Below are 27,771 nucleotides of genomic sequence, written 5' to 3' on the forward strand. Positions count from 1 at the left end.
TAAATTGTGCAGAGTCACGTGGTTCGCCCAGAGTCAAATGAATCCCTGATGGAGGTGAGGCGTCGGGTTAGGCGCCTATAATGTGATGATAAGAAGATGTGCACTTTGTTTCGAGATTGTACTGTCAGAGGTAAGGCGATTCACATAATTTAGATGATATTTAAATATAATAATGTTCATTTGCTATATGAGGAGCATGTATTTTTATACTGGTAGGAAAGTAGTTCCGGCTAGCGCGGCTTGTCTTTGTGTGACAGGTCTGTTTTATTGTGACAGAAGCGCATGAGGACGATCTGATCGCGGAGCTGAAACCCACTCTTCCCCCGCGTCTGTACGGCTCCTCCGGCTGCGAGACATGGAGCGTCCGCTTCTCCCCGGACGGGACATATTTTGCCTGGTCGATGGGCTACGGCATAGTCAAACTCTTGCCCTGGCCGCTGACATCCAAAGAGTGCGTGTGGATTTATTACATAACACCTTGAGTGGGCCTAGTAATCATTTTATAGTCCTACATAAACACCATAATAAATCACTACTCGTAGCCTATCATGATGCTAATATATCCATCAAAACATTTTCGTTCCTTTTTTTATTTTGATTTAGTGTAACCTTAACACTTTACAAAGGTTCATATAATTAGTTAATGTAACTAACAATGACCAATACATTTGTTATGTTTATTAATCCTTGTTAATAAAAAAAAATACAGCTGTACATTGTTTGTTCATGTTAGTTCACACAGTGCATTAGCTAATGTTAATAAATACAACGTATCAGTAGCCTAAATGTTTAAATCAATATAGACTAAGATTAATAAAGGTGGAATAAGTTTTGTTCATTGTTAGGTTAACTACTGTTAAGTAATGAACCTTATTATAAAGTGTTACTGGTTTAACTAGATGTATTAAAAAAAAACTGAAGCAAAAATGAGTAAAAAAAAAATACTAAAACGTTAACTAAAATAAAAATGAAAATACAAAAATAAAAAGTACTTTAAAATAATAGTTAAAACTAAATAGTAGATTAATGATATTAAAATAACTGATGTGAATAGTAATCATACATGCCATGATATTTATTTTGTTTATAGCCTATTTATATAAATTAATTGACAATTCTATTTTATGTATCATTTATTTTATTTATTGACAATACAGTCCTTATAACAAATACCACATTATTAATTCCAGATTACCATAGTCTTTACAAAAAAAGTACCATGATATAATCATGTAATGGCATTCTTTGCCACATGGTTCATAAATATACTAACACAGTTCCATGGTATACAGTACATCACAGCTCTATTGGTTGCACTTTATTTTACAGTATGTGCACCTTTAATGTACTTACAGTGAGTGTACTTACCTACAAATGTACTGATTAATTTAATAAAGGTAACTACTTGGGTTAAGTTAAGGTTTACGGGTAGTACCTAGTTATATTCAGAAAGTGTCATTATTACAATAAGTACATGCATAGTATGTTCATGTGTATCTACTGCTCTATCAAGAGGACAGGATAATGTGGAAGACTGTTCCAAGAACGGATGCTGATTCAGAACATCTACTTCGATGTAACTTCTTGTCTGTATGAACAGGAGTGCTGAGGCTGGATGCAGTGAAGAGAAGACGCTGAACTGCGGGCAGATGGTGTGGGCACTGGCGTTTGGACCCTGCCGGTCTATCCGCGCGGATGTTTTACATCAGAACGCATGTGACCATGAACTACTGCTGGCTACTGGTCTGAACAACAGCACGATCCAAGTGTGGGTCGTCTCAACTGGTAAGATTAAAGTCATCAAGAGCATCAAGAGCTTACATTGATCTGAATATTAACAAGATGGTGGATGTAGTATAAGATTTGAATATGTTAGTAAATCCCTGTTCTGTCTTCAGGGAACCTGCGTTTTACTCTTACCGGACATGAGGCTCCTGTCAGGGATTTGGTCTTCGCTCCAAACGGAAGTCTTACACTTGTATCGGCCTCCCGGGACAAAACATTAAGGATATGGAACTTGGCAAAGAAAGGTTAGAGCATCTGATGTGGAAGAAACTTCTTAGCAAAAAAAAAAAAAAAAAGAGTTGAAAAAAGCTTTCTTGGTCTTTAATTCTGCACAAGCATCAATTAGATAAATATCCTTTTTGCAAGACATTTTTTTATAGTATCTAAACATAGCAGAAACATTGCGTCTCCCAGAAATATGTACTTGGTGAAAAGACGTTCACCTCCCAGCAACACACAGCAGTGATTTGTTCTTGAAGCATACACTGTTTTTGAACGAATCGAGTCAGTTGATGATTCAATGACCCATTCATAAAGTCAGTGGAAACTTGGTTCTTTCATGAATTAATAAGATGCTTTGAATGAATCGGTTAAATGAATGATTCTGTGATTAAAATGTCTGTGCACGACCCTGATTATATGGTTGATATTTGCAGGCTCCAGTCCCCATGTGCTGCGAGGTCCAAACTACTGGGTGTTCAGATGCTCCATGTCACCTGACTGCAGTGCGATCGCCTCGGTTTGCAACCTCGACTCTGTGAGTTTTTTTAGTGCACTACAGTGTTATTTTAGTAGTATTAGATACTTTTTTTTTTATTTTGAGTTTTTACATTTATATATATATATAGTTTTACTTTTTATATTTTGTTTTATTTTTATATTTTCAGTTTTCATTTTAGTAATTTTGCTTTTATTTTTCAATTATATATCAATTTTTTAATAGATATTTCTATTTAGCTTTTTTCAGTTTTAGTCAGTTTAATACGTAAAAAAAAAGAAAATCCCAGTTAGTTGCCAACCCTTCAAAAATGTTGATATTTTTAAGCTTAAGTCTGTTTGTGTGTGATTATATATATACTGTATATATATATATATACTACATTGTCTGCATGTCTTCTTCACAACAGAAGGTGTATTTGTGGAGCTTGCGGTCCTACACCTTCATGAGACACCTTACATACGACCACGAGCGTACCATGGCGTCATGTGACTTCTCCCAGGATGGAGCGCTGCTTGCGGTCGCTTCGTATCATTCCACCACAGGCTGGTGGCTGGACCTGTGGGACCCGTACACGGCAGATCTCCTGACTAGAGTAGAGTATGTGGACAAACCAGTCATTTCTTTTTTACAATAATGAACATTAATTTAAAAAAAGTTTTTTTTTCTAATTTTTTAAAGAAAATTTGGTTTTGGGCTGTTTAATATTTTCTATATTTTTGTATCCATAATATGGATCTGGTTTCCGCCACAGAATAATTTTTTTTGAAAGTTTATAGCAACTTTTTTGAGTCTTCTTTTTCTTATAATTGCACGTTTATATCACAATTTGGACTTTAGAAATCACAATTGCAAGTTTTTATAAAAGTAAAACATTTCTCCAATTTTTGGAGCCAAAAAGTTCCAGAAAGTGTCAGCACAAACATCTACTTTTACGCTGCACAGAAGAGAGAAAATAAAACTGTTTTAGAGCTATTATTTGTAACCATATTGAAGCTTGTTTCCGCCATGCAATAAAAATATATTAAAAAGGGAATGTAAAAGGTGAGGGTTTTAATCGGACAATTCTGACTTTTTCCCTCTCAATTGCGAATATAACTCAAGTTGGACTTTTTTCCCCTCAGAATTGAGAGTTTTGCCATGCAGACATAGAGATATTATATCTTACAAATTTAGTTTTTACACAATTCTGAGGGGGGTTAAATCAGAAATATATAAAAAAAACTCTCACAATTGTGAAATTTTTTATTTTTTATTTTTGAATTGCGAGATATTAACTTGGATTAGCAGGAAAAAAAGTCATAATTGTGAGATGCGAGTTTGTGATTGCGAAATAATTTTATTCTATGGTGGAAACTAGGCTACTGTTACATTAAAAACTGAATGATTTTATGTTTTTGAATATGTAGACAAAGACAGTATTGTTTCTCATAATGATGTAAAAATACTTTGTTCTCTTTCCAGAGACTGTGGGGTGTGTGCTTACAGAAGTGACAATTTACTGACATCTCTGAATTTCTCTCCGGTTAGCCTGCAGTTGGCTTTCAAAGACTACAGGTGAGCAGAGAACCATCCGACATTCTTGCGACCTCACACCCGGTCGTCCACTTTCAGCATTGTTACCGGTGACACTGTATTGTCCTGCAGGGCGTTACAGATCTGGGACGTGGAACGAGATAAACTGGTCACCAACACCGATCACAGTCGCGCTGGTGGTGTGTGCTCCGCTTTCCATCCACACGGGGGCATCATTGCCACAGGGTAATGTAGTTCACACAAATGTGTTGGAGAGTCATTTATATTTAGTTAATGTTTACTCATGAAACGTTTGGGGTTGGAATAAAAGGGCTTGTATACTGGAACTTAACATACGCCCCATTTGTTTGTAGGTGCAGAGATGGACAAGTCAAATTCTGGAGAGTTCCTCAGCTTGTTCCAAGCCTTAAGCATCTGTGCCGGGTTGCCCTGAGATTCTCTGTTTCAACCTATCAGGTGGAGGCGCTTCCTTTGCCCAAAAAAATCCTGGAATACCTTACATATAGGGACATTCCAAAGCAAAAGATCATATATTGTAAAGAACACTGCAGTTGACTGAAAACAAGAAAGGTTTGTGGGTCAAACTTTGCTTTAGATGTTGCAATGCCTCATTTAATTTCCCCAGACTCAAATCAAGAGACATAAAATGATGATGCTATACTTGAATATTTATTTAAAGACTTTTATATTTTACTTTACTACTGTGAAAATGTAGCATTTGTTTTACAAAGAACTGAAAATAAACATTTAAAAAAAATATTACAGGGCTCTGAGCAGTTTTTACATTGTTGGTAAAGTAAAGTAAAACGAAGTAGTAGTAAAAACGTCCTCACATGACATCAAAACCCTGTCATGTGACAAGTATGAACCAATAGTCTATCCGTCGCTGACTACTATGTCTCTAACAGCCTGGAAAGCAGCTACCATTGAGCTCAGCTGGATCTTCTCATTGGTTCCCGAGGACAGACGATACCTTGTGGTTTAAAAGGAAAGAACGGAAATTAAGCTCATAATGTACAAAAACACAGTAATAATATGAAAAATTGAATTTAAAAATATCTGTTTTCTATTTTAAAATGTAATTTATTCCTGTGATCAAAGCTCAGCATCATTACTCCACTCTTGATCCTTCAGAAATCATTCGTTGAAATGTTGAAAATATTTTTAATATATATAATATATAATTTAATATATATAATATAAAATATGATATATTTTTATATATAATATATATTTAATTTATAATATTTTTTTAAAATATTTTTTATAATATTTTTATAACATATGATACTTTTTTCAGTATTCTCTGAAATAAAAAGTAAAAAAAAAAAGGAACAGTATTTATTTAGAATAAAAGTCTTTGTAACAATATACACTACCGTTGAAAGGTTTGGGGTTAGTCCTTTTTATTCTTTCTTTTTTTGAAAGAAATGAATACTTTAATTCAGCAAGGATGTGTGATAGATAAGAAAAGATTTATATTTGTATTAAATGCAGTTCTTTTTAACTTTTAATTCATTAATGAATCCTCGAAAAAAATATCACAGGTTCCAAAAAAATATTTAATAATCAAATCAGCATATTAGAATGATTTCCGAAGGATAATGTGACACTGAAGACAGTAATGATGCTGAAAATTCAGAAATTAATTATATTTTAAAACATATTCAAATAGAAAACCATTATTTTAAATTGTAATATTTCACAATATTACTGTTTCTACTGTATTTTTGATCAAATCAATGCAGTTTTGATGAGCACAAGAGACTTCTTTCAGGTTTAAACTTGATCTCGCTTCACTGATTTACTAAACAACTTGAAAAAAAAAAAAAGAATGTACTCACTCAATATCTGCAAGTTTAATAAGCAAACCCATACGGATAGAGGGAGGGAAGTCCACTGAAATAGAGACACAAAAACATTAGAGCAAAATAACCCACCAAACTGTCCGATCAGTAAAAAAATTGTTTTCTATAGTCAACCTACAAATAAACCTACAGAAACTCTCGATAAATATATTGATATACAGTTGTGATATACTAATCTTGATTCTGAATATAGCTAAATATGTAGTGTGTTCTGTTTGTGTGAAGCATGCTACACTCTGCTACTTATAACAGGCGTCCTTTAAAAACAAGAACAACCGGTTTCCATGACAACCACAAAAGGATCTCCATGGCAGCGAGGGAAAACATCCAGCTCATCATCACTACAGCAGAGTTTACTACTAGACTCTGTGCTGCTGCTGCTGCTTTAGTTCGTTTACAGTGTGGTCTTACCGCGGTGAATGAGAAGATGAACCTCAGTGAGAATGTCATTAAGTGCCAGACCTTTCAGAGTTTTGAGCTGCATAATTTCTGTTGAACCTGGTTAAGGACTTTTGAAACGTCATAAACTACAGTGCTTAGCATAAGTGAACACACCCATGCTAAAGTTGACTAAAAAGAGGAATTCCTTAAAAGACACATGCATCCTGTCTTTTAAGGACGAACATTTATTTCTGATACATTATTCATTCACAAAAGAAATTGTTTTTGAAACTTTTTTTTTTCAATTAAGGCATTAAGATCAATATCCAAAAGATGATTTTTTATTCATCTTTTTAGTCAACATTAGCATGGGTGTGTACACTTAAATCAGCAAGTTCTCATCACAATGGTATTCTCATAAATATCCTTAATAAAATAATGGTTTTATTATAAATATCGCTATCAAAAACATTAGCTTCTATAGTAATATACAAATTTGATGTTTGATCAGTGATATTACATGTACAGACCACAAACCTAACAGATACTATATGGAGCATAAACTATGTTTGTGGTCATTTTCCTAGTATGGATTTTATGTTAATTTGTAAATGTGTATATTTTAATATAAATTTTACTTATTAATTATTATTTTTATGTATAGTTTAGTTACTTTGGTGGAAAGGGTATATGTGAGGAAAATACAAATACAAAATTATTATTTGGGCTCTTTGTTAATGCTTTGAAAACGATTTTAAATTTTAAATATATATTAAGATGAATAAACAAATCTAAATTATTATCATTAATAATTATAGAATTCATTTTTTGTGATAAATGTAATTCAAATTTATTTTAATTTTATTTGCTTTTTATTTAAAGCAGGTGCCTTTATCAAAAGCAAAATGGTGACTTTTTTTACCTGATCACATTTCTTATCCTCTCTCTCCTATCTTATCAATAAAAAGTCAGAAAAGGAGAGAGAAAGATAATCTTAATGAATCTTAATGGCTTAATGAAGTCTGCATAAATAAATCTCCAACAGGACTGTTTAAAAAATAAAAAAAAACTAATAATAAAATGTTTGAAATCAAGAATAATATAAAATACGTAAAATATATTTTTTAGTAATATATATATATATATATAAATAATGAAATTAAGAATAATATATACGTATATATATATAAAATTTGTGTGTGCTGTGTATAATTATTTTGTATATAAATACATATGCATTCATGTATATATTTAAGAATTATTTGTACGTAAATACTGCGTATATATAAATACATAATCTATATTATATATATAAATATAAATATTTTATATGTGAATAACACATCATATATACATGCATGTGTGTATATATATATATACAAAATAATTATACACAGCACACACAAATATATTATGTAAACACAAACTTTTATTTTGATTAATCGCAATATAACCGCAATATTATTATTAATCGAAACTTTTATTTCGATTAATCGCAACTAATCTTTGCGAATCCCTAATATGTACAGTATATAATAAAATAAAAATAGATTTTTATCAAGAACAGATGTTATTGCATTTTAAAACCTAAAATAAAACATCCAGTTATTTAATAAAAGCAGATGCTGTCAAAACTGAGATTAAACTTTCTTAATATTGTCTCAAAAAAAAAAAAAAAAGAATAATTATAAAATAAACAACATGAAACTAAAATGAAATTTAATAATAAATAGATCTTATTCAAGTAGAGATAAGAAATGTTATTGGGTAAAAGAAAGTCACCACTCGCTTTAGATCAGCAATAAAAAAGTGCCAAAGAGACCACATTTTTTTTACTCATGTTTTAAGAAAAGACAGGTAATATGCTACAGAAAAGCTTATTAAGGAACCACTGTAGTAAAAAGGATACGGTTGTACGCAGTGGTGAAGTCTTTATTGAGGGCCCAGTCCAGTATGTTGGCGATATCTGATCTAAGAGGATGTCCAGTGCATGTGTACACCGTCTCCTCCGTCACCTTCCCATAGGCCATATGGGTACTCTACACATCGAAACATACAGAACACATTTTACTCAAGAAATTCTTCATGCCAGCAGCAATCCAAATGATAAGAAAACCACAAAATACACACGATACACACCTGTAAAATGTTTAGTGATCGTCTCATGTCTCCTGTTGAGAGCGTCACAATGGCCTTCATGCCATCTGGAGTGATGTCAATGCTATCAGAGAAAAACAGATTTTGAAATATCTATGAATCAATACTAGGGAAGCACAATGTTCGGTTTTATCAGCGTTGTCCTGCGTAAAACGTGTGTTTGTGTGTGAAGAGTTTTTTAATCAAATGGGCCGTAGGGCTGGGTCACTTCAGCCAGGAAGTGTTCAATGTATTGTGTTTTGTGTTCAGGGTCTTTTGAGTGGATCCATCTGATGATGCAATTCTGATAAAAACACTAGAAGGTATTGTCATATTGTCATTTCAATGTTGCTCTATCTACAGATGTCTTGCTTCTAATTACATAAAAATGTAAACAACTAGACTTTTGCATTTTCTGAAGAAAATGTGAGTGAAGATTTCCTCAGAATGCAATAAATTCAACATTAAATTGAATTCCTAAATAACATCCACTTGACCTGGATTTGATGTGATGAGCATCTCACCTCTCCTGCTGGATCACATGCTCTAGTCTGGGGATCATCTGGCTCTGGGACAGGGGGCCGAAACGAAAGCGGGTGCATCGAGACTGTAGCGCAGGTATGATCTTTGAAAGGTAGTTACAGATCAGACAGAAACGTGTGTTCTCTGTGAACTTCTCAATGACTGAGAGAGAGAGAGAGAGAGAGAGAAAAAAATCAGGTGGGGCTCAATGAAATCTACACAAATAAATCTCCAAAGGGACTGCAAAAATAAAATAAAAAAGATGGCCTGGTTTCACAGACAGGGCTTAGATTAAGCCAGGATTAGGCCTCAGTTTAATTAGGACATTTAAGTAACTTTTGTTAAAAAAAAAAAAAAAAAACATTACTGGTGTGAATCTTGAGACTAAATTTTTTGTGGCCTTTGGCTTGCTCAGTTGGGGATATTCAAATTAAATGACCCATCACACCATTGATCAGCTCTACCAAACTTGATTGTCTTTTCATGAATAAACAAACACTGTTATGTTGTCTTGATTGATACTGTGAAGCAGCTTTGATACAGTCTGTATTGAGAAAAGCGCTATAAATATATTTGACTTGACTTGACAAAATAATGGCACTGACATATTTTAAGAAATGTTTTTATCAGAGGATATTCTAAGATATGTAAGTTGCTTTCAGTTAAAACAGCTCAAACATGCAGTTTAGTCTGGGACTAGTCTTAAACTCGGTCTGTGAAACTGGGCAAAACTAGTCTTGCATTTTAAAACCTATAAAAAAAGTTTATAAAAATGTACAAGTTATATATATATTAATCACACCGCTCTCATTCATGTCTCAAAATAAAACACAAATTATTAGGCATTTTTTAAAAAATATCTAAAATGAAGAATAATATAAATAATTAATTTAATAATATTTAAAATCAACAGCATTAAATTAAACTAATAAAAAATGTATCTTAATCTACTAAGATATTCACAAAAGACATTCATACATATAAAACATTAATTTTTTTAATAAAATCAGGATTGTAAAAATGTATCTTAAACTCAAAATATTGTGTTCCAACCAGACTTCTCATTCAGGTCACAGAATAAAATAAAATATATATGTTTTAATAATACAAATATTTTAAATTAATTATATATATATATTTGTATGTATATACACACACACATACATACAAATTATATATATATACACACTTAGATATCCACAACAGAATTTTTTACAGGATCTAAAGCGTTAGACACATCCAAATGCTTTGTCCAAATGAACCTTAAACCCTCTAATATTTGTTCCAATCATAATCCCACTGCACTCATTCATGTCTCACTGTGGACAGTGAAACGGCAGATCCCTATTCTTCTGCCATCGGGCCATTTGGGGGCTCAGCAGGTGAGCTGATGGAGTGGCAGATGGTACGCTACCTCTCCTCAAAGCATTCTGTGCGTCCTGGGTCATAGCATCCGCCTCGTCCAGGATCACCAACTTACAGCCTTTCCTGCAAGGAGCAAACACAAAGAATGATCAGTTCTTTTACAACAACAGTAAACATTTGAATGCAATAAAAGCCAGAAGACCAGCAATTTGGAAACTTGCAACATGAAAATTAAATTCTTACATTGTTGTGCGTGATGAGATTATCATATTCTACAAGTTGTTCATGAATGAGCTGTAAGGGTCGGTACAGTTCTTACTTGAAGATGGTTCGTGTGCTTGCAAAGCTGAGGATCGGCCCCCTCACCACGTCTATGCCACGGTCATCTGATGCATTGAGCTGATGAAGTCAAATGTGTTATAGTTCCCATAAGAAAAGATTTGCAACAAGCATATTTAGCCTTAAACAAAAATTTAAATCACTTTATGTTGTTCCAAACCTCCTTTCTTCTGTTGAATACAAAATCAGATACTTTGAAGAATGTTGACGGTAGCTATTGACTTAAATCTCTTAAAGGCCCATTCACACCAAAAAGGATAACTATATACATGGTAAATGGTAAGGACCATTACGATAACTATATTAGTGTCACACCCACTAAAGATAAGTTCTTTTAGTCCGAGTTCTTTTATTTATGAAGCACATTTAAAAACAGCCACAAGTCCTTGTTGGAGCCATTTAAGTTTGAATCTTTTTTAATGTAACTTAATTGTTGACTTAAACTATGATTTAATATGTTTTTGATGAATTTAAAGGAGACGACTTTTATTTTGTAAGGAAGTGGACAGATTGGAATCAGGTGTGAAGGTGGAGAGAGCACACAGCTTTCAACCACACATAAGCCGTTTCTCAATACCAAGTACGCAAACTTCGGTTCTTCTGCAAATGGAACAGAGCGTACTTGATCGTGTCACTCAGGCTACTCCGGTTATCTCTTTATGTATATTTTAGGCAACAATAAAACGAAATATGTTATATGTTAAGAACGGTTTGACCTAAAAATATACAAATTTTAAATATATCTTGAATGCCCTTGAGGTAAGCAAAAACATATATCAAAAATTAATTTCAAAGTGAACTATCCCTTTAATAGTATGATACAAATGAATACTAAACTGTCATCATAAATTGATGTCTGACTAAAAGAACATCAGAAAAAACTAACAATAGACCTTTTTCCAACTAAATTAAATGGATGATGATATGTTTTTTGTCATTTCGGCAAACATGTGCATTTGGATAACATCTGTAAAATAAAAAAACTTCTACAGTACCTCCAGAACCATGGAGTTGAACTCTTTTTCTTTGTACAGCTGTTTAGCACATGCTAGTATAGTCGAGGTCTTTCCTGTTCCTGGAGGTCCATAGAAGAGCAGATGAGGCAGTCGGTCTTCACTGATGAACTTCTGTACTGTGGAAAAGAAATGAACGTAGACATTTATTAAAATTACATTTCAATCAAAAATGTTCAACAATGTACTGGATGTCCTAGTTTTGTGAACGAAACAAACTGAAATTGAACGCAGATATTGTAAAGTAGTATTACAGTGAAAATCTTTATTTGGAATAGTAATGATAATAATGGCAGAGTGCAAATTACAATCCATACATATCACTGCTTACTTGTGCTCAGGATATCTTGGTGAGAGATGAGATCATCTAATGTTTGTGGCCTGTACTTTTCAACCCTGAAAATCGAAAAATAATATTTTTAATAATGTTTCATCATGTTGTTTAAGTGAAAGCAACTCCAATGGAATTCTCTTACCTTTTCAAAATGAACCATAGATAATGATAATAGCTAACTTATAATTACAGTTAGATATTATTAATAAAGAACTTATTTCAGATATTTAACGTTAGCTTGTTTTGCAGTGAATTGACAGATTCCCTTGAGTAGTCATTGCTTTTCTCCATCAGTTATAATGTCAGCTGTCATACCAAAAACCTGATTTATTCTCAACTATTGAGTTTAAATTATTATTTATAAATTCATCATGGACATGTGCAGAATATGTAAACAAAGCAAACCTGTGCAATGGCGCATATCTCGGCTAAACAATATCTCAAGGAGCATTGACACCTTTTATTTATAATTATCAGCTGATAACAAAAGAGCGAAATTTGTACTACCAAATGCAAATTAAATTACCATGGTAAATTTCTCATCTGCTGCAGTGCTTTACTTGTTGATGCCATTCTCTTGTATTTTTCTCAATCACCCCTTCAATGTGTCTTTGGCGCGTTTTTCCGACTATTCGGAGATTTCCATCCGCGAGCGTCACTTGCCGACAGTCTGTTGACCAATCAGAAGCGCGGTTTAAATGAAGGCGGGATTTAACCAGGAACTGGCTTGCTGTTATTTCATAATAAGAGTTTAGGAGATAATCAAAGTCATCATTCTGCGATGTAAATGGTCAACTTCTTAACGCATCATGTTTATAGGCTACACATTGTATTCCCTAATACGATATTGCAGTAGTTATTGTGAGTAGGTTAGGCTATTTAAGGCTTCTCACAAACTGAAAAAGCACATTAAGCTTTTTTTTCAGGTTTAATTTTTATTCATTTCTGGTCATTTGAGTCAAGTCAAGTTTGGTTTACAGTCTGATACAGTGGTAAGAAATGTAATTTTGCTATGCCCACAGTGTAAATTTAAATTAATAAATAAAAAAAGTTAAATAGTGATACAATAATTTTAAACAAATCAAGCAATACTTGGTAAATGAGTAATAGCCTATTTAAGTTAAAGGCAACATAATACGTTTTTTTGCAACCTGAACAAATAATAACACACACGTTGTGTTGTCATGTAGGCATTATGATTTTTATACATTCCATCACAGAAAACTTTCTGCATTTTTACATTTTCAAAAAAACATCACTATATATGATTTATAAGCTGTTTCCTCAGGACCAAAAAAATGTCACAACAAGGATTTTGATATTGCCATCTTTGTGGAACATTTTGTCAACATAATAGGGTATACATGAACCACAAACACACACACCGACTGCAATTCGTGGTCATTATAACCTTCTATATGCAAAATCAATTTTCACTTTAGCTTGGTCAGTTTATTAGACCAGTCAGTGCAAATCAGCTAAAACCAGCAAACCACTGGTCAAACCTGTTTTTTTTTTTTTTAAACAACGAAACTTTAATATAGCCTACTGTAAAAAGTGAGCCTGTAGGCTATTTTTTTACTGTAAAGTACACTTAAGGGGGCATACTGCCCTAATGTAGGCTACTTGTGTACTTTGTTTATCCAAGTGTATTTCCAATGCAAGTGACAGGCAGTTAAACTATATAGGCTACTTTTATATAAAAAAAATGACCATATAAAACAGTGGTTTGATGGGAAAAGGTTCTCCGAGTTCAAACAGTGAGCTCACTGCATTGATGCTTATCTCGCGAGAACTCTCTCCCCTGCTTGTGTCGGCGGTGCGATGCTGCTGATGCTGTTGCTGTGAATTTGATTGACGCGAACATGTCGGTGTGATGGGGGAGCGCCGGGATGCAGCCGATGATGCTCCAGAAGGGGAATACATGCAGTCAAATCAGACGTTATCGTTAAGAAAGATCACCAATCGTTCTCCTTTATCATCAATGACAAAGATGTCTCAATTTGTGTTGCATTTAACCAGCGCGCAATGGATCTAGCTGATGCCACCGAAGCGAGGATCTGATTTTTATTTTTTCCTTCTTTCCTTCAGTGTATGTGTATCATGGTAGAGTCAAGCTGGAGCATCAAACATAAACTGTGCAACCCTGATGACAACACCGTCAGGATATCAGGATATCAACAATGGAATCGCCTTACACGTAGAGTCTAGTTTTTCATGATCACACCATTAAACGCACTATCTAAAGTGTTTTCTGATCTGATTGAGCGAAAAAAAGTAGCCTGCACATAAGAAAAGGACCACTGCTCACAAATTATGGACGAGGAGAATATGACCAAAAGCGACGAGCATCATCTGAGTTTGCAAAAAGCCTTGCAGCAGTGCGAACTGGTGCAAAACATGATTGACATTAGTATCTCCAGTTTGGAAGGTCTGAGGACCAAATGTGCCACATCCAACGACTTGACACAAAAAGAAATCCGAACGCTGGAGGTAAGCAAGCATCCATTTGCCTGAGCCCAAATGTGAATTTTTTTAACACCCCCCCACCCCCCCACCCCCCATTTCTACAAATGTCACGAGAGCGTATGTGTGCGCGGGTGCATGATGCACATTAAACAATTTTGCATCTTTAAATTTGTTTAAATTAAAGTTGGATCTCGGGGATTGACTGTATATGGCGTGACAAATGAAGAAGCTCGCGCTGCAGTGAGAGGCGCGAGCTTGCGCATTCTGCAGGTGGTGAAGAAGGTGGTTCGTGCGCTCGCGCTGCTAACATGGACACCGAAAGGGGCCTATTGTTGACATTAATTTATATAATCGTTTTTTAAATCATCCGCGTCATCAAAACATTCGTACTTTCAATATAAACAATGCATTGTTTTAAATTATGTTATGTAACAAGAGTTAATGTCCCAAATATTTTCTTCATGATGGCAGTGTAGGCTACTAGTGGTCGACCAAATGTTTTTTTTTTGTTTTTTTTTCCCCAAAGACTCGATATCTAGATCAGGGTGTCCGATAAATAAGCAAATTAGACTTGGGGGAGAGCGAAGAAACACATGTTGTTTAAATAGCCTACCTTTAACTGTTCTTTTTTCTCTTTATGTCACGTGTCTGAAACTTAGCAATGGGTATCGTGGGTTTGCGATTTTTTTAACGATTTCCGGTTAGCCATTGATTCGGTTTCATGCTGACTTAAAGGGATAGTTCACCTTAAAATGTAATTCTTTTTATTACACACCCTCATGTCGTTCTAAACTCGTAAGACAAGACAAGTTCATCTTCGGAACACAAATTAAGATATTTTTGATGAAATCTGAGAGCTTTCTGTCCCTCCGCTGACAAAACTACCACTTTGACGCTTCAGAAAGGTCATAAAGAGATTGTAAAACTAATCCATATGAATAGCTAGAGTGGTTTAGTCCAAATTTATCTAAAGACTCAATCTCTTTATATGATGAACATATTGAATTTAGGATTTTATTCACATTTCAACATTTATCATCAAACATAAACAGAAGCTCAACTGAACCTACTTGAGCCGAGAACAAACAAACCTCATGATAAGTAACACTCAAGGATTAATCACATTGGTTCTTGCACGTCAAGCAAACATGTTTTCAACAACTGATGTGTTAGTTGATGAATGTTTAGTCCTATATGTGAATAAAAGCGTTCATTTGTGTGCGTCTCTCAAACAGGGCTGGGAAACAGCGAAATTAATTGTTGTTTTTGTGCACTTCAATGGTTTAAAATCACTTGATTTTAAACTGCAATACTTTAAAACGCATGCTAATGCTAAGCTTTTGCTAATGAGTGTAACTTCAATAGAAAGGATAGTCCAAAATTTTTACCGGATTAATGGTGTCTACTGTCTACCGGTATATAGTCCACCCCTATATAGGATATATTACGCTGTAGCCACATTGGACCAGCGGTTTGGAAAATGGATGGATGGACGATTCAGCTGCGGACACCATCTTCTGCATGGCGAGAAGCGGGAATTCATTCGGCACGACCGTCACAGTGCATTATGGGTATTCTCTAGCTGTTGATTGTACATGAGTTATTGGTATTGAATGAGTGCACTCGTGCAACGTTCACTGTGGTTTTGGACACCACAAAAATAGTGCCCTTTTTAAGGGTATACGGGGTAATTTTCGAACACAACCCATGTATTTGATTCACTACTGTATAAAGAACTGGTTCTTAAGATACATTTTTTCATTAATCTTCTCCGACTACATTGGCTGCGCAATATGTTTCTGATTTAAACTTCTAGAGTAATGCATTTATGAATCGGATTACAGGTTACGCTCAATATTTTTGTTGTTGGCTTTTCAGCAAAATGTATACAATAAATCTATTAAACAGCAAAAATGTTGCCTAACATAGGAAAAAAAATCAGACGACGGTTTTGAGAGATATTAACACATTTTTTTAAAACACCAGTTTTAAATAATGTGCTTGAAATCAACATTCAAAACCACTGCTAGAGAAAACAGTTGTGCAACTGGACTTGTAACTTGAACCTTATAGTTACAGAGATATAGTCCTTGTGACAACTTGTTTGACACATAGCCTAGGGCACCTGTTTGAATTTCACACTAAACCACATCCAACTGCAATTCTGTGTGATTTGTGGCACAGCTTTCCTCCCAGCAGTCAGTTGTTTGTCTTCTATTGCTCTGTTTCAGTATGTTTAGGCTTCAAATACTTCTTTACATTTGAGATGTAAGAGTCTGAAAAGTGATCCCTGTGTATGCCATACATTACTGTAGGCTAGCCGCTACATATGACACTTACTATCTTGGCTATAGCCAGTCAGTTGTCTTTTATGATCTAGTATTGTTTTATTTTGCGATTTAGGTTTGTGTTTTTTGTGTATGATTATACTTTTAAACATGATTATGTGCTTTTGCATGCTTGCTGGCATTGCATTGATCCTTTTTTTACTCCACCAAATAGTCTGCTTTTCAACAGCTCCAGTATATTTGTGCTCTTTTCACTTGACGTGGGGAAACCCATTTTCCCGTTGGCTGTTGATTGAAGCCGTCACTAGTGTCAGCATGTCACAATGAAGCACTTTGTTTGTTCATGTTGATGGAATAATAATTACAAACATTAGATATTATATGGGGGTTCTTGCTTGTTTACCTGGTGATGGACGTGCATTAGCATCCTCAATTTACCAGCCACCAGTGATGCTCAAAGTGTAATGCCATTTGGTTACATCGATACAGTGACTCTTTAACTGTACATGCTCATCCAGAAATAATAATAATAATTTAAAAAAACTCAGGTTTAAAGGGATTTCCGAGAAAGACTAATGAAATTGGATTTGATCGAGCGCCACAACACACTTGTAGCCAATCAGCAGTAGGGGGGCGTGTCCACTCTTGATAGGGTAGGAGAAAGAGTGAGCAAGAGGGAGATTTGAAGAAAGACTGTAGAAAGAGAGATGGCTAAGAGACATTACAAAAGAGAAAAAGTCAAAAGAATCAGGTGTCCTTCAGACTTAAATGCAGACAGCACCTAAGGGGTGCTTCACTCCAGGGATACTTCACCTCTGAAAAGATGAATGTGTATTTAAAATGGGTCATTTATGTAGAAGAAAAATTAAATGAAATTATTTTGAAATTTTTAAATTCTAAAATAGAAAATGTATTTTTGGCTAATAGATGAAAGACAACAATTCCCAGAATGCACTTGCTTCACTGCCCTAGGAGGCCACGTCTACCGGTAACAGAGCGCTGTAGTTAAACAACAAGTTGTAAAGACATGACCAGAGCAAAGGCAGGAGACACAACTTGCAGTCAGTGAACTCTTTATTGACTTCCAAATAAAGAATATCATCAAAACAAATAAATAAAATAAATAACATAAACAAAACCCACTCAAGGTAACCCTCCTCACGGAGGCCTCTCTCCAGAACTGCTTTTACAGACAAACATACATTCCTTTATACTGAAAGGGTCAACCATTTTACAGTAATAGGGAATTTAAATAATCTTCACATACATAATACATAACTACACTGAAAATGAAAATAATATTCAAAATACATCAACCTTAATTATACAAGGAAAATAATACAAGTATTAAACAAGTGCATTTCTACATACTATGAACATAAACACAATAAAACATGAAACAATAACCCCCTGCTCCCATTGAGAAATGAACTATGCCTACACTACCCAGAATTCTTTGGGATGGCATAAAAGGAGGAACAGGATGGCCGCCCGTTCTCTTAAACACCCACCCCCGGAAACCATGCTGCAGACATGAACTCAGAAGGTTAGTTTTGCAAATGAGGATAAAATTAATGATTTATGTGAACACCAAAATAAAGAAAATAAAGAAATAAATCTTTTGGTGTTTTTTTAATCAGTCTAATGTGCACCTCAGACTAGAAGAAAAAGTTACCAAATAATGAGAAACAAACAATAGTATAAACCAAACAAACACAGTGGCCTACACTGCCATCAGGGGTATAGGACTTTGTCGCACAAGTCTAGGCTACTAGTGAGTCTCGTGATGAGTCTGCGCTAAGATGTGTTTCGAGATCGCCCAAAATGTCCGAGAATCGGCTTTTGCGTTCTACAGTCGCTATTCATTATGTTTACTGTGGTGAGCAGGACGAGTGAGGGCCGCGGGAGAACGAGAATACTGCAGGTTTTCTACTAATACAAAGCTTAATGCTAAATCCTGAAGTATCCCTTTAGTCGTTTTATACTTCTTTTTGGGAATTCCAATTCCATTTCGTCCATTAACTTTTGCCTACGCTGTTGTCTTCTTCTAGCGCTTCTCCCCTTCTTTACTATAGCCTTCGTAACTTTCACCTCCGCTTGTGATTTTTAACACTTTCTCTTCACCCCCTGCACCCTTTCGTTGACCTTTATTTTTGGTTACTAACAGCAAGTCCATACACTTAAGTTTTCCTTTTCCTGCACAAATTTCCTTTTTTTTTTTTTCAAACCATAATACATAAAGGAAGTCAAATGCAGTTGTTTCTACCCTACATGTATGTCACAAAGTATTTTAGGTACTTTCCACTCATTATAGCATTCAAGCATTTTTATATTTAACCATGTATGGCATTACTTTAAAGCAAGCAAAATATAGTACAGTAATATAATACAGTGGGGAGGCCTGAAACCATAATTTAAATTATATAGCCCTATAGGCTATACATCTAGCCTATACATTTGTTTTTATAAGTTGATCATGTATAAACTTGATAGTCTTGAAAGTTTGTTAACATGGGATGTGTACTACATTTGCATGACAGCAAACACAACCAAGAAAATAGCTCTAATCATGTTGTTTCAGTCATACTTCGATATACAAGACAGCAAACTCTATGGATAATAATAATAAAAAAATGTGTGTAGTACTAACCTATGTGGGCTACCTGTCTGTGTATTACATAATAAACTAAAGTAAAGTTTATATATCACATTTTCTGGCTAGTTTACTTTTATAATACGATACTTTCACCCAAACTATGGAGCTAGAATTGTGTCTTTATTAAATACGAGAAAATAAATGATCTGAGTGAAATGTTTCAGAGAAAAAGTTATCGCACTGATAGCAAAAAAGCATTTCATGAGAGAAAAAAAAATATTTGAGAGAAAGAGTTTTCATACCAATAACTAAAAATATTTTGAGAGAAAGTATTTTCTCATAGAACATAAAAAAAATATAAATTTGAAATTTTTACAATTGTTTCTGAGAAAAAAAATCTCTCTCAAAATACTTAGAAAAAACCCCTCAAATATCTAATTTTTGCTATCAGCGTGAAAAAAGTGTTTCTCTCAAAATGCTTTTCTTTGCTCTCGATGCAATTTCTAGCTCTCAAGTCAGGATTTTGCTTTCACTGTGAAAATTGTGTCATGAGCGAGGCCACGTTCCCATTGGTCAGTCGGGTTAGCATCGTCTTGTCTTGGGAGTCGAACTAAATCATTTTTACACCATTGTTCGGTTCAAATCATCCAGCTGCCAGTAAGTTACTGTAAAATTTACAGCAACCCTTTTACAGTGACAGTACCAAAGGTCCAGCTGAAAAAAAGTTTGGGATTCCCCGAGTTAAAGAATTAATCTGTTTTGTTCGCAATATGACGTGATTTGTCATATGACAGGTATTTATTATTCAGTTTTCTTGGATTTGGGTCAGATATTTTTCAGTTCAGAAAGGGTATTAGTTCAGGCAGTGAATTGAAAACTTTGAGAGAAAATGCATTTAAAGGAACATAGGCTTTAATCTTTGCGTTTGATCTGTGACCCACACAGACAACATGCTTTGTTTTAATACAGTAACATTCAGCAAACCGTGATGCCAAGGGAGATCAACCCAACACAACTGAAACTGACCAGACTTCTGAGATGTAGATGGAGATTGTTCAATAAACTGATAAGGCTGAACCGATCAAATAGCTGACACTTATTTACTTATTAGTTTAAAAGGTCAAAATGTGTCTTGATGGCAACACAGTTTTGGACGGCTTGTCAACTGTTATTCTTTGTTTTTGCTATGTGTGTGACATTCATTACCTCTCAGGCTCACTTGTGGATAAAAACACGCTTTGCTCTAGTTTTTACATTTTATAGATTGTAAAAACAAAATCATAGAATTTAAAAAAGGGCAACAGTCAGTTTGCATTACTTGTGAGTTAAATAATGAATTAATTTACAGATTACTAATTCAATGTTTTAGTGAATTTAAGTTGCTTTTTTGCACATCTTTCTTTTAATAATTTGTGCATCCTCTCATATTTTGTAATAATTTCATGTTTAATTTAATGTGTTACTTATGTAATTATTTGTGAAATTTTCTAGCAATTTCTTAGTGAAAATTTCTTCTACACCATTTTTTTCCCAGTGTATATTCACGTGGAAACAAAATACCTTTCTAAACGTGAAAACAAAACCCACAACAACTGTGTGAATAAAACTGTTAAACAGTCAAACAATGCAACCATATTAATTATTCATGCCCCAGTGCATGCTGGGAAGGGAGCCGAACCACAGAAACCTTTTTTTCAGTGTAGACCTATTTAAACTCAAAAATGCATTCATCTAACTTACCTTCTGTGCTTTAAAAGTGATGACAGAAAAAGCATTTTTAGCACTATTTACTGTAGTGCATTTATGCTTTTTGTCTAACAAATAGTTTTGTGAATAGTGCAAAATAGGTCTCTGTTTACTAATGTGTTTTTTTACAGTGCTGCTATTTTTTTATTTTTTTAGCTGTCACATTCTACTCACATCATTCACATGTTTAATATAATTATTGTATGTTATAGATTTCTACCCTTTATTCAACACTGCATCCTTGCTAACCACTGATGCTATTTTAACCATATATATATATATATATATATATATATATATATATATATAATACATAAATGAGAACTGTAAAATGCTATAGAAAATAGTTAGTGTGTCTTGTGAGTTTTTTTGAGTTGTTTATTTCTGAAAGTAACAAAGCTTTAAATGTTGTTTTTATTCCTCCTCGTTTCCCTGCATAGCAGTGACTTCACTGTCTTGGGAAACTTTGTCCAGTTTAGAATATTCATGTTTTTCTAACATGCTTAAAATCAGCTCAAAGAGATCATAAAATATTGAATGAGATTAAGGACAGAAAAAATGCCACTCATTGCATTTAGAGTTTGCTCATGGATTTGCATGTGTGTCATACAACTAATTATACTTCAGTTATATATGATAAAAATTCACAGTTTCCTTGGAATTCGAATATTGATATATCTATGCATATCATTATAATTTATTTTTAAAATTGCATTGCATAATCCGGAAGTCGGCCATTTTGGAGGCACAGAACATAAATAATTCCAATTTGAACTGAACGGACTCGCAAATTTGGATGAATATTTCTGCTGAACAACGGTCGAGTTTTGGTCTGTACTAATCGGTGGCATCGGGAAAATACCTTTCGTGTTCTATAGACTGCCAAAAGTTAAAGAGAAGAGTTTAAAAAACTGATGAAAGAAGGCGTTTGTGGTTGAGAGAAGCACAGCATCTAAAATGATGTCCACACTGTTTATCGCAAGTGTTCAGATCCGATTTGTGAGTCCATGCAGCTCTTGGGCAATACAGCACTGACATTGGCACTGATAGAGGGGTTTGCATCTGCAATAAAGATCTCCTGCTTGATATGTCCTTCTATATGATTTCGCACCTACCACGGATTTTTTTCTGTGTTTTTTTAGTGTAACAATGTGTTCAGTAGTACATTTACAGTGCAGTCCATGCTGTTGTTTACATCCGAGTGCCTCCATAATGGCCGCTCATCCGGGTTACCGCCCAGAGAACGTGACGTCGGTGAAAACCCTCTCCGTAGTTCAAGCGAGGTTCCCAGGTCTCGTCTGTGCCTCGACGCCTCTCAAAAGCTTTGCGCTTTGTTGCTTCTGGTAAGAAACAAAGCCTCAGCTTACAAATTCTGTGCATTTTATCACGCAATTCAAACAATAAATAGCGTTTTTTTTATGTTCTTAAATGTGACGTGACAGATCTCTGTAGCATCTCAGTTCAAGCGGCAGCAGAAAGTCATTGAGTCATTCTTCTTCTTTAATACAAGTTACAGCATGAAAATGCATTAATGAACTTCAAAATGTATGTTGAAAGATACAGTACAACTTATATAAATGTTTAATGTCTCATTTAATCGATAAATCAGTGTTTCAACCGTCAATAAAACTGCTTGTGAAAAATTTCACTTGACGTTGCATTTACCTCAGGTTATCCAAAGTTATCAAGTGTTCACAGTTGGTTTGTTAATTATAAAAAACACTAGAGAGAAGCTTAATTATATATGTATGTTTGAATATGTTATGAAAGCTACCTTATACTTATGCTACTGAGTACAGAGAAACAAACATTTCAGCTTTAAAAAAAAAAATCTGAAAATAAATAGCAACTGAATAAATAATAGGGCTCTGTTTTTCTATTTCAAACTCTAATATTATATTAATTTACCAAATGAGAGGGTTCCTTCATTGTATAGCTTATGGCATTAGTTGGGAGAGATTTCTATTTTTCAAACTTCTGGGAGATATCATTCTGAATAATCGGCTATCATATCGGCGGAGAAATTTAGAGTGCTGCTCCAATTGATCCTTTCTCATTTCCTCCCTCCATCATCCTCCTGCCCTTGAGCTGGAAACTGATCAAAATTAACCATTTTAAAGGCCAATTGCACCCCAAGGAGGCAAGGAAAGCTTCCTGAGGGGTCATGAGCGAGGATACACAGGTGTATCCTTTCCTGTCACCCATTCTCTACTTTTTAATCTAAATAACTTCCCCTTCCTTCTTGCATCAACATCTCTTCTCTTGTGACCACGGGTCACTCACATGAAATCACAGCAATAGCAAACCCAAATGATCGAACCATCCTGTCTATTCCTGATGGATTGTTCGAGAAGCCGTTTCACTCTAAAATACATCATAATGAACAAAAGCCTATTGCAACGCCCATTTCATGCCAACTTTAAAATATTTGTGTAAACATGGTGATATAACATTTTAAATATGGTGTAAATTCTCTAACTTATAAAATACTAAAAATGTTCAAATATGCGTGCTATTTAAAGTCTTTCTTTCTTTGCAGGGTAAACTGGTGAAGTACTTTAGTCGGCAGCTCTCTTGCAAGCGTAAAGTGTCCTTACAGGAGCGGAATGTGGACCTGGATGGATTCCCGCAGCTGGGACATTGGTTCCGCATTGTTAACATGAGGAAAGAGGTCATTGAGGTATGTACAATCCTGTATGTTTTCTCCTCAACCAGTTAAGTACAAACAGGGGAGTGTAATATGACTAAAATCTTATATCACGATAGTCATATAGTCATTTTATAGTCATATACATATAGTCAGATAGTCATCTTATATTGTCATTTTATTTCACTAATAAAGATATAACTTTTTTGCTCTAAATAAGGTTTTTATATCACCAAAAATGTTGGTACTATTGAAATTTCACAACTCTTGTCACCAATTTCAATATCACAAAAAACGAATACTAGCCTATGTAAAAAAACAACAAACAAACAATAAACCTCTCGGTGACCCTTTATTTTGATGGTCCCATTTAGACATTGTACTAACTGTAAGTAACATTGCACCTACATGTCTATAAACTCTCATCAGAGTATTAGTAAAGCATTAGTAGACTCTCTTTGACAAATCTCTGCTGGTTGACAAAATTCAACCGTTAAATCGTGTCTACCCGTACATTGCCCATCCCTAACCCTGTCCCACAGTTGATTTTCCTTGTTCAACTCCGTCATGCAGTCACCTGTCAAGAGAAGTTCAGACTTCATGGATTCAGTTCAGAGTTTGAAAATATCATGGATGGATCCGATTGTGACAAACAGTAATGCTGTCTTTTAGTACAGTGGTCTCAAATCTGCTCCTGGAAGGCCACTGTCATGCAGATCTTTAGCTCAAACCAATGCCAACTCTCCTGCCTTGAAGTTTCTAGTAATCCCGAAGACCTTGATTAGCTGGATCAGGCTTGTTTAATTAGGGTTGGAGCTAAACTCTGCAGGGTATTGTACTGTAGGGAGTTTGAAACCACTGTTTTAGTATGTGCTACCAACACTAAGGTTAGGGTTAGAGGTTAGAATTTGTTCAATGTGTTTTAGACATGACTAACAACATCTTTAGAATCGTCCACAGGGCTACATGATATTCTTCTGCGCTAAATATTGCAGATATATTGCGTAAGAAAATGTCTCTAAATATTTTCCTGACAATTTTACTCCCCTAAATTTCTAAAAACAATTATATTGATTTAATTACACTCTTAAAAATAAAGGTTCCCGTTCTTAAAAGACCCATTTTTTGTCTTAGTGTAAAGAACATTTAAATAATCTAAAGAAACGATTTCCACTATAGAGAACCTTTTGTGCAATGGAAATTTCCATGGATGTTCAAGGAAACTCAACAGTGCTACATTATATAGTTTAATTAGTTAATTCCAAGTTGAGATTGATAATAGGAAATTCTCAGAAAAAGATCTTAATAAAATCTTTATAAAGCTAACAAATTAATCACATTTCAGAGCTGTGAAATGTATTATAAGCTAATACCGGTATGTCTATACAAAGAGAATTAAAAAAAAGAATAGAAAACTAATAGGAAATAAATAGAAAAAGTAGATATTGTACACTAAAGTGAAATTCAGACACGAGTGTATGGAGAGATTATGTATAATTATATGTAAATGTGTCAGTTGGCCAGTGAGAGCATCTTTATGAAGGATCAGGATGCTTTCCCATGCAGTATATTTCTAAATATTTTCCATCTAATGGGAAGAAACATTGTAAACAGAAGGTCTATAACAGAAGATACAGGTTTTTCTCATGTGTCGCTGTCCTTAGTGCTGAAATGTTGGCGCTGTCCATTTTGCTGAAGCCCCCTGCTGATATGGAGGAGGAATTGCAAGTATTTAGAGTGCAACAGTCGGTTTTTGGAATGAAAATGTTCATATTCATTTGTCCTTTTCCAATATCATTCATATTTTTCTCCACAGGGGAACTGACTTTGAACATTAACTTAACATAAACATTTAAAGACCTAAATATTGTGAACTGCAAGTTTTTTTTAAGCCTTTAGCCCTCATAATTTTTATTTATTTGTTTCCGTATATATTATCTACATCTTTAAATCAATAGTTTTATATTATATCATTTGAAGTGCTTCATGGGATTGTTGTTCTTTCTCTCAATAAAGCAGTTTAAGTGCATAGTCTTATTTGCAATTTTGTTCGATTTCAAATTCTTTTTGATTCAAGTTAAAGTTTTTAATGCTTGATTTATGCACTGTAAAAAAATAGGTTCATGATTTGTAATCACAACATTTTTTCTTTTGTCAAATCAACTTAAATAATTTATGTGGTTCAGATAACATAATATTTTGAGTTTATGATGATTAAATCAATCTCGTACAATACAAATTGTATTAACTCATTTTTTTCATTTCAATGAACTTGAATTTTTAAGGTAACCAGGTTACTTAATTTTTTAAGTTAAACCAACACTTTTTTTTTACAGTGTGACTTATAACTCTTAAACAGACTTTTTTAAGATCCCAATGGAAAAAGTGAATGGGGAAAATACTTCTGGAACCAAGGCCATGCATGAGAAGAGTAAATTTGTATGAATTAAAAGCTGGTATTTATTTTACACATCTCCCAAGAAGAAAAAAAAAAAAAGTTGAGTGTTTAATATTTGAATTTTAATGTATGTCAACCTGTAAGAAAAGCACTTAACCTCAGGTTGCTCCAAGGTTGTAAGTTTATTATAATTTACTGTTAAATAACAGCATTAGTAATTGATGTCATGATGTCATGAGTTTTATTAAATAATAAATACATTTCATGATTAATTTACTCAAAAAGAGGTATTATTTCAAATAATTTCCTTGTTCAGATCATACTTGTAAGATAATTTTATCATACTTAAAATATTTTTTAAACAACTCATTTATTATTTTTATTTTCTGTCCATAAATGCCCTCTGTATATTTCTTCTGCAAATTCTCTTTGATTTTCCCATATTTTTTTTTATTATACTATTACATATTTTCAAAGTCTCTAATGCAAAAGCTGAATTTATTTAATATAAGAAAATACAGTAAAAACAGTAATATGGTGAAATATTATTACAATTTAAAATAACGGTTCCCATTTTGATATATTTTAAAATGTAATTTATTTCTGTGATCAAAGCTGAATTTTCAGCATCATTACTCCAGTCTTCAGTGTCACATGACCCTTCAGAAATCACTCTAATACGCTGATTTGCAGCTCAATAATTTTTTTTATTATTATTAATATTGGCAACTGTTTTGCTGCTTAATATTTTTTGTGGAGATGCATTTTTCAGGATACTTTGATGATTAGAAAGTTCAAAAGAACAACATTTATTTAAAATAGAAACATTTTATAACAATGTGAAAGTCTTTACTTTCACTTTTGATCAATTGAATGCATCCACACTGAATAAATCTATTAATGTCTACGTTAATTTAGTATTAACTTTACAAAAAAAACATACTGACCCTGAACTTTTGAATAGTAGTGTAGTATTTTAAACAAATATGGGGTGGTGATGGCGCAGTGGATAAGACACATGCCTTGGGTGTGAGAGACCCGGGTTCGAATCCACTGTGAGACACCAATGTGTCCCTGAGCAAGACACGTAACCCCTAGTTGCTCCAGAGGCGTGCGACCTCTGACATGTATAGCAATTGTAAGTCCCTTTGGATAAAAGCGTCAGCTAAATGAATAAATGTAAATACTATTTTTTGGAAGTTTTATTTCAAATCCATGTGGCTTTTCTTGTGAGGTCAACTGGCGTGTCTCAGACTCGTCTCCATCCATAATCAGGTGTGATGTCTTTGTTGTAGGAGATCTCCCCAGGTGAGCTGACTCTCGAGGCTCTGTTGGAGATGTCTGATGAGCAGGTGTGTGAGGCACTGCTGAAGTTTGGAGCGAGTGATGAAGAATGTGCTCGGCTCAATGCCTCGCTCACATGTCTACGGTCAGCCCACAAATCAGGTGAGTTCACAGGATGCAGCAAAAAATATCACCAGACTGTTCTGAAAGCCTTCACACAGTCCTGAATTACTGACAGTGCTATTAGAAATGTAGTGGTGACGTGGTAATATAACACACATCCATCCATCAATCAGCTTACACTTTATGGCAAAAAGAACAGAAAGGTATTAAAGCACATTGTAGG

The 27,771-nt window shown here is 34.2% G+C and overlaps 3 protein-coding genes across 10 annotated transcripts in view; 2 read left to right on the forward strand and 1 right to left on the reverse strand.

Annotated features, from left to right (window-relative positions):
- Positions 1-18: 18 nt before the first annotated feature.
- wsb2 (WD repeat and SOCS box containing 2) lies at positions 19-4,798 on the forward strand. Of its 4 annotated transcripts, none has more exons than XM_039659867.2 (9): positions 19-130; positions 258-451; positions 1,601-1,785; positions 1,899-2,030; positions 2,442-2,542; positions 2,913-3,103; positions 3,968-4,060; positions 4,151-4,264; positions 4,393-4,798. In XM_039659867.2, the coding sequence occupies exons 1-9, from the start codon at positions 86-88 to the stop codon at positions 4,592-4,594; spliced, it is 1,257 nt and encodes a 418-aa protein (XP_039515801.2). In that variant the 5' UTR covers positions 19-85; the 3' UTR covers positions 4,595-4,798. The 4 variants fall into 4 exon arrangements, with proteins under 4 accessions (XP_039515801.2, XP_039515802.2, XP_039515803.2 ...); XM_039659868.2 differs by having other exon boundaries at positions 277-451; XM_039659869.2 differs by having other exon boundaries at positions 280-451.
- On the reverse strand, positions 4,687-12,664 carry rfc5 (replication factor C (activator 1) 5). Its single transcript, XM_039659872.2, has 11 exons — positions 12,524-12,664; positions 11,995-12,059; positions 11,646-11,782; positions 10,631-10,710; positions 10,361-10,434; positions 8,949-9,108; positions 8,428-8,509; positions 8,198-8,327; positions 6,319-6,396; positions 5,884-5,938; positions 4,687-5,012 (listed from the first exon to the last, which is right to left on the reverse strand). The coding sequence occupies exons 1-11, from the start codon at positions 12,568-12,570 to the stop codon at positions 4,916-4,918; spliced, it is 1,005 nt and encodes a 334-aa protein (XP_039515806.1). The 5' UTR covers positions 12,571-12,664; the 3' UTR covers positions 4,687-4,915.
- Positions 12,665-13,802: 1,138 nt separating this feature from the next.
- ksr2 (kinase suppressor of ras 2) overlaps positions 13,803-27,771 on the forward strand; it is a 104,718-nt gene continuing 90,749 nt past the window's right edge. For 4 of the 5 annotated variants that reach the window (XM_089130557.1, XM_089130558.1, XM_089130559.1 and 1 more), the window contains exons 1-3: positions 13,803-14,490; positions 23,636-23,776; positions 27,437-27,587. In XM_089130557.1, the coding sequence (XP_088986683.1) occupies positions 14,314-14,490; positions 23,636-23,776; positions 27,437-27,587 (469 nt within the window). In that variant the 5' untranslated portion in view covers positions 13,803-14,313. Of the gene's footprint in view, positions 14,491-18,256; positions 18,301-23,635; positions 23,777-27,436; positions 27,588-27,771 lie in introns of those variants that run through there. The other variant, XM_089130561.1, reaches the window with a different exon arrangement.

This window comes from Pimephales promelas, chromosome 4 (genome assembly GCF_988280905.1).
Source record: "Pimephales promelas chromosome 4, fPimPro1.hap1.1, whole genome shotgun sequence".
Taxonomy (NCBI): domain Eukaryota; kingdom Metazoa; phylum Chordata; class Actinopteri; order Cypriniformes; family Leuciscidae; genus Pimephales; species Pimephales promelas.

Bases quoted from the DNA above. Each gene is read 5' to 3' on its own strand.
- rfc5 (XM_039659872.2), bottom strand. From the start codon at position 12,570: ATGGCATCAACAAGTAAAGCACTGCAGCAGATGAGAAATTTACCATG. The intron at 10,711-11,645 runs GTACTGTAGAAG...TGACTTCATCAG, and splicing joins TCAACTCCATGGTTCTGGAG to CTCAATGCATCAGATGACCG. The intron at 10,435-10,630 runs GTAAGAACTGTA...TGCTCCTTGCAG, and splicing joins AGCACACGAACCATCTTCAA to GAAAGGCTGTAAGTTGGTGA.
- wsb2 (XM_039659867.2), top strand. From the start codon at position 86: ATGATAAGAAGATGTGCACTTTGTTTCGAGATTGTACTGTCAGAG. The intron at 131-257 runs GTAAGGCGATTC...TTTGTGTGACAG, and splicing joins TCGAGATTGTACTGTCAGAG to GTCTGTTTTATTGTGACAGA. The intron at 4,265-4,392 runs GTAATGTAGTTC...ATTTGTTTGTAG, and splicing joins GGGGGCATCATTGCCACAGG to GTGCAGAGATGGACAAGTCA.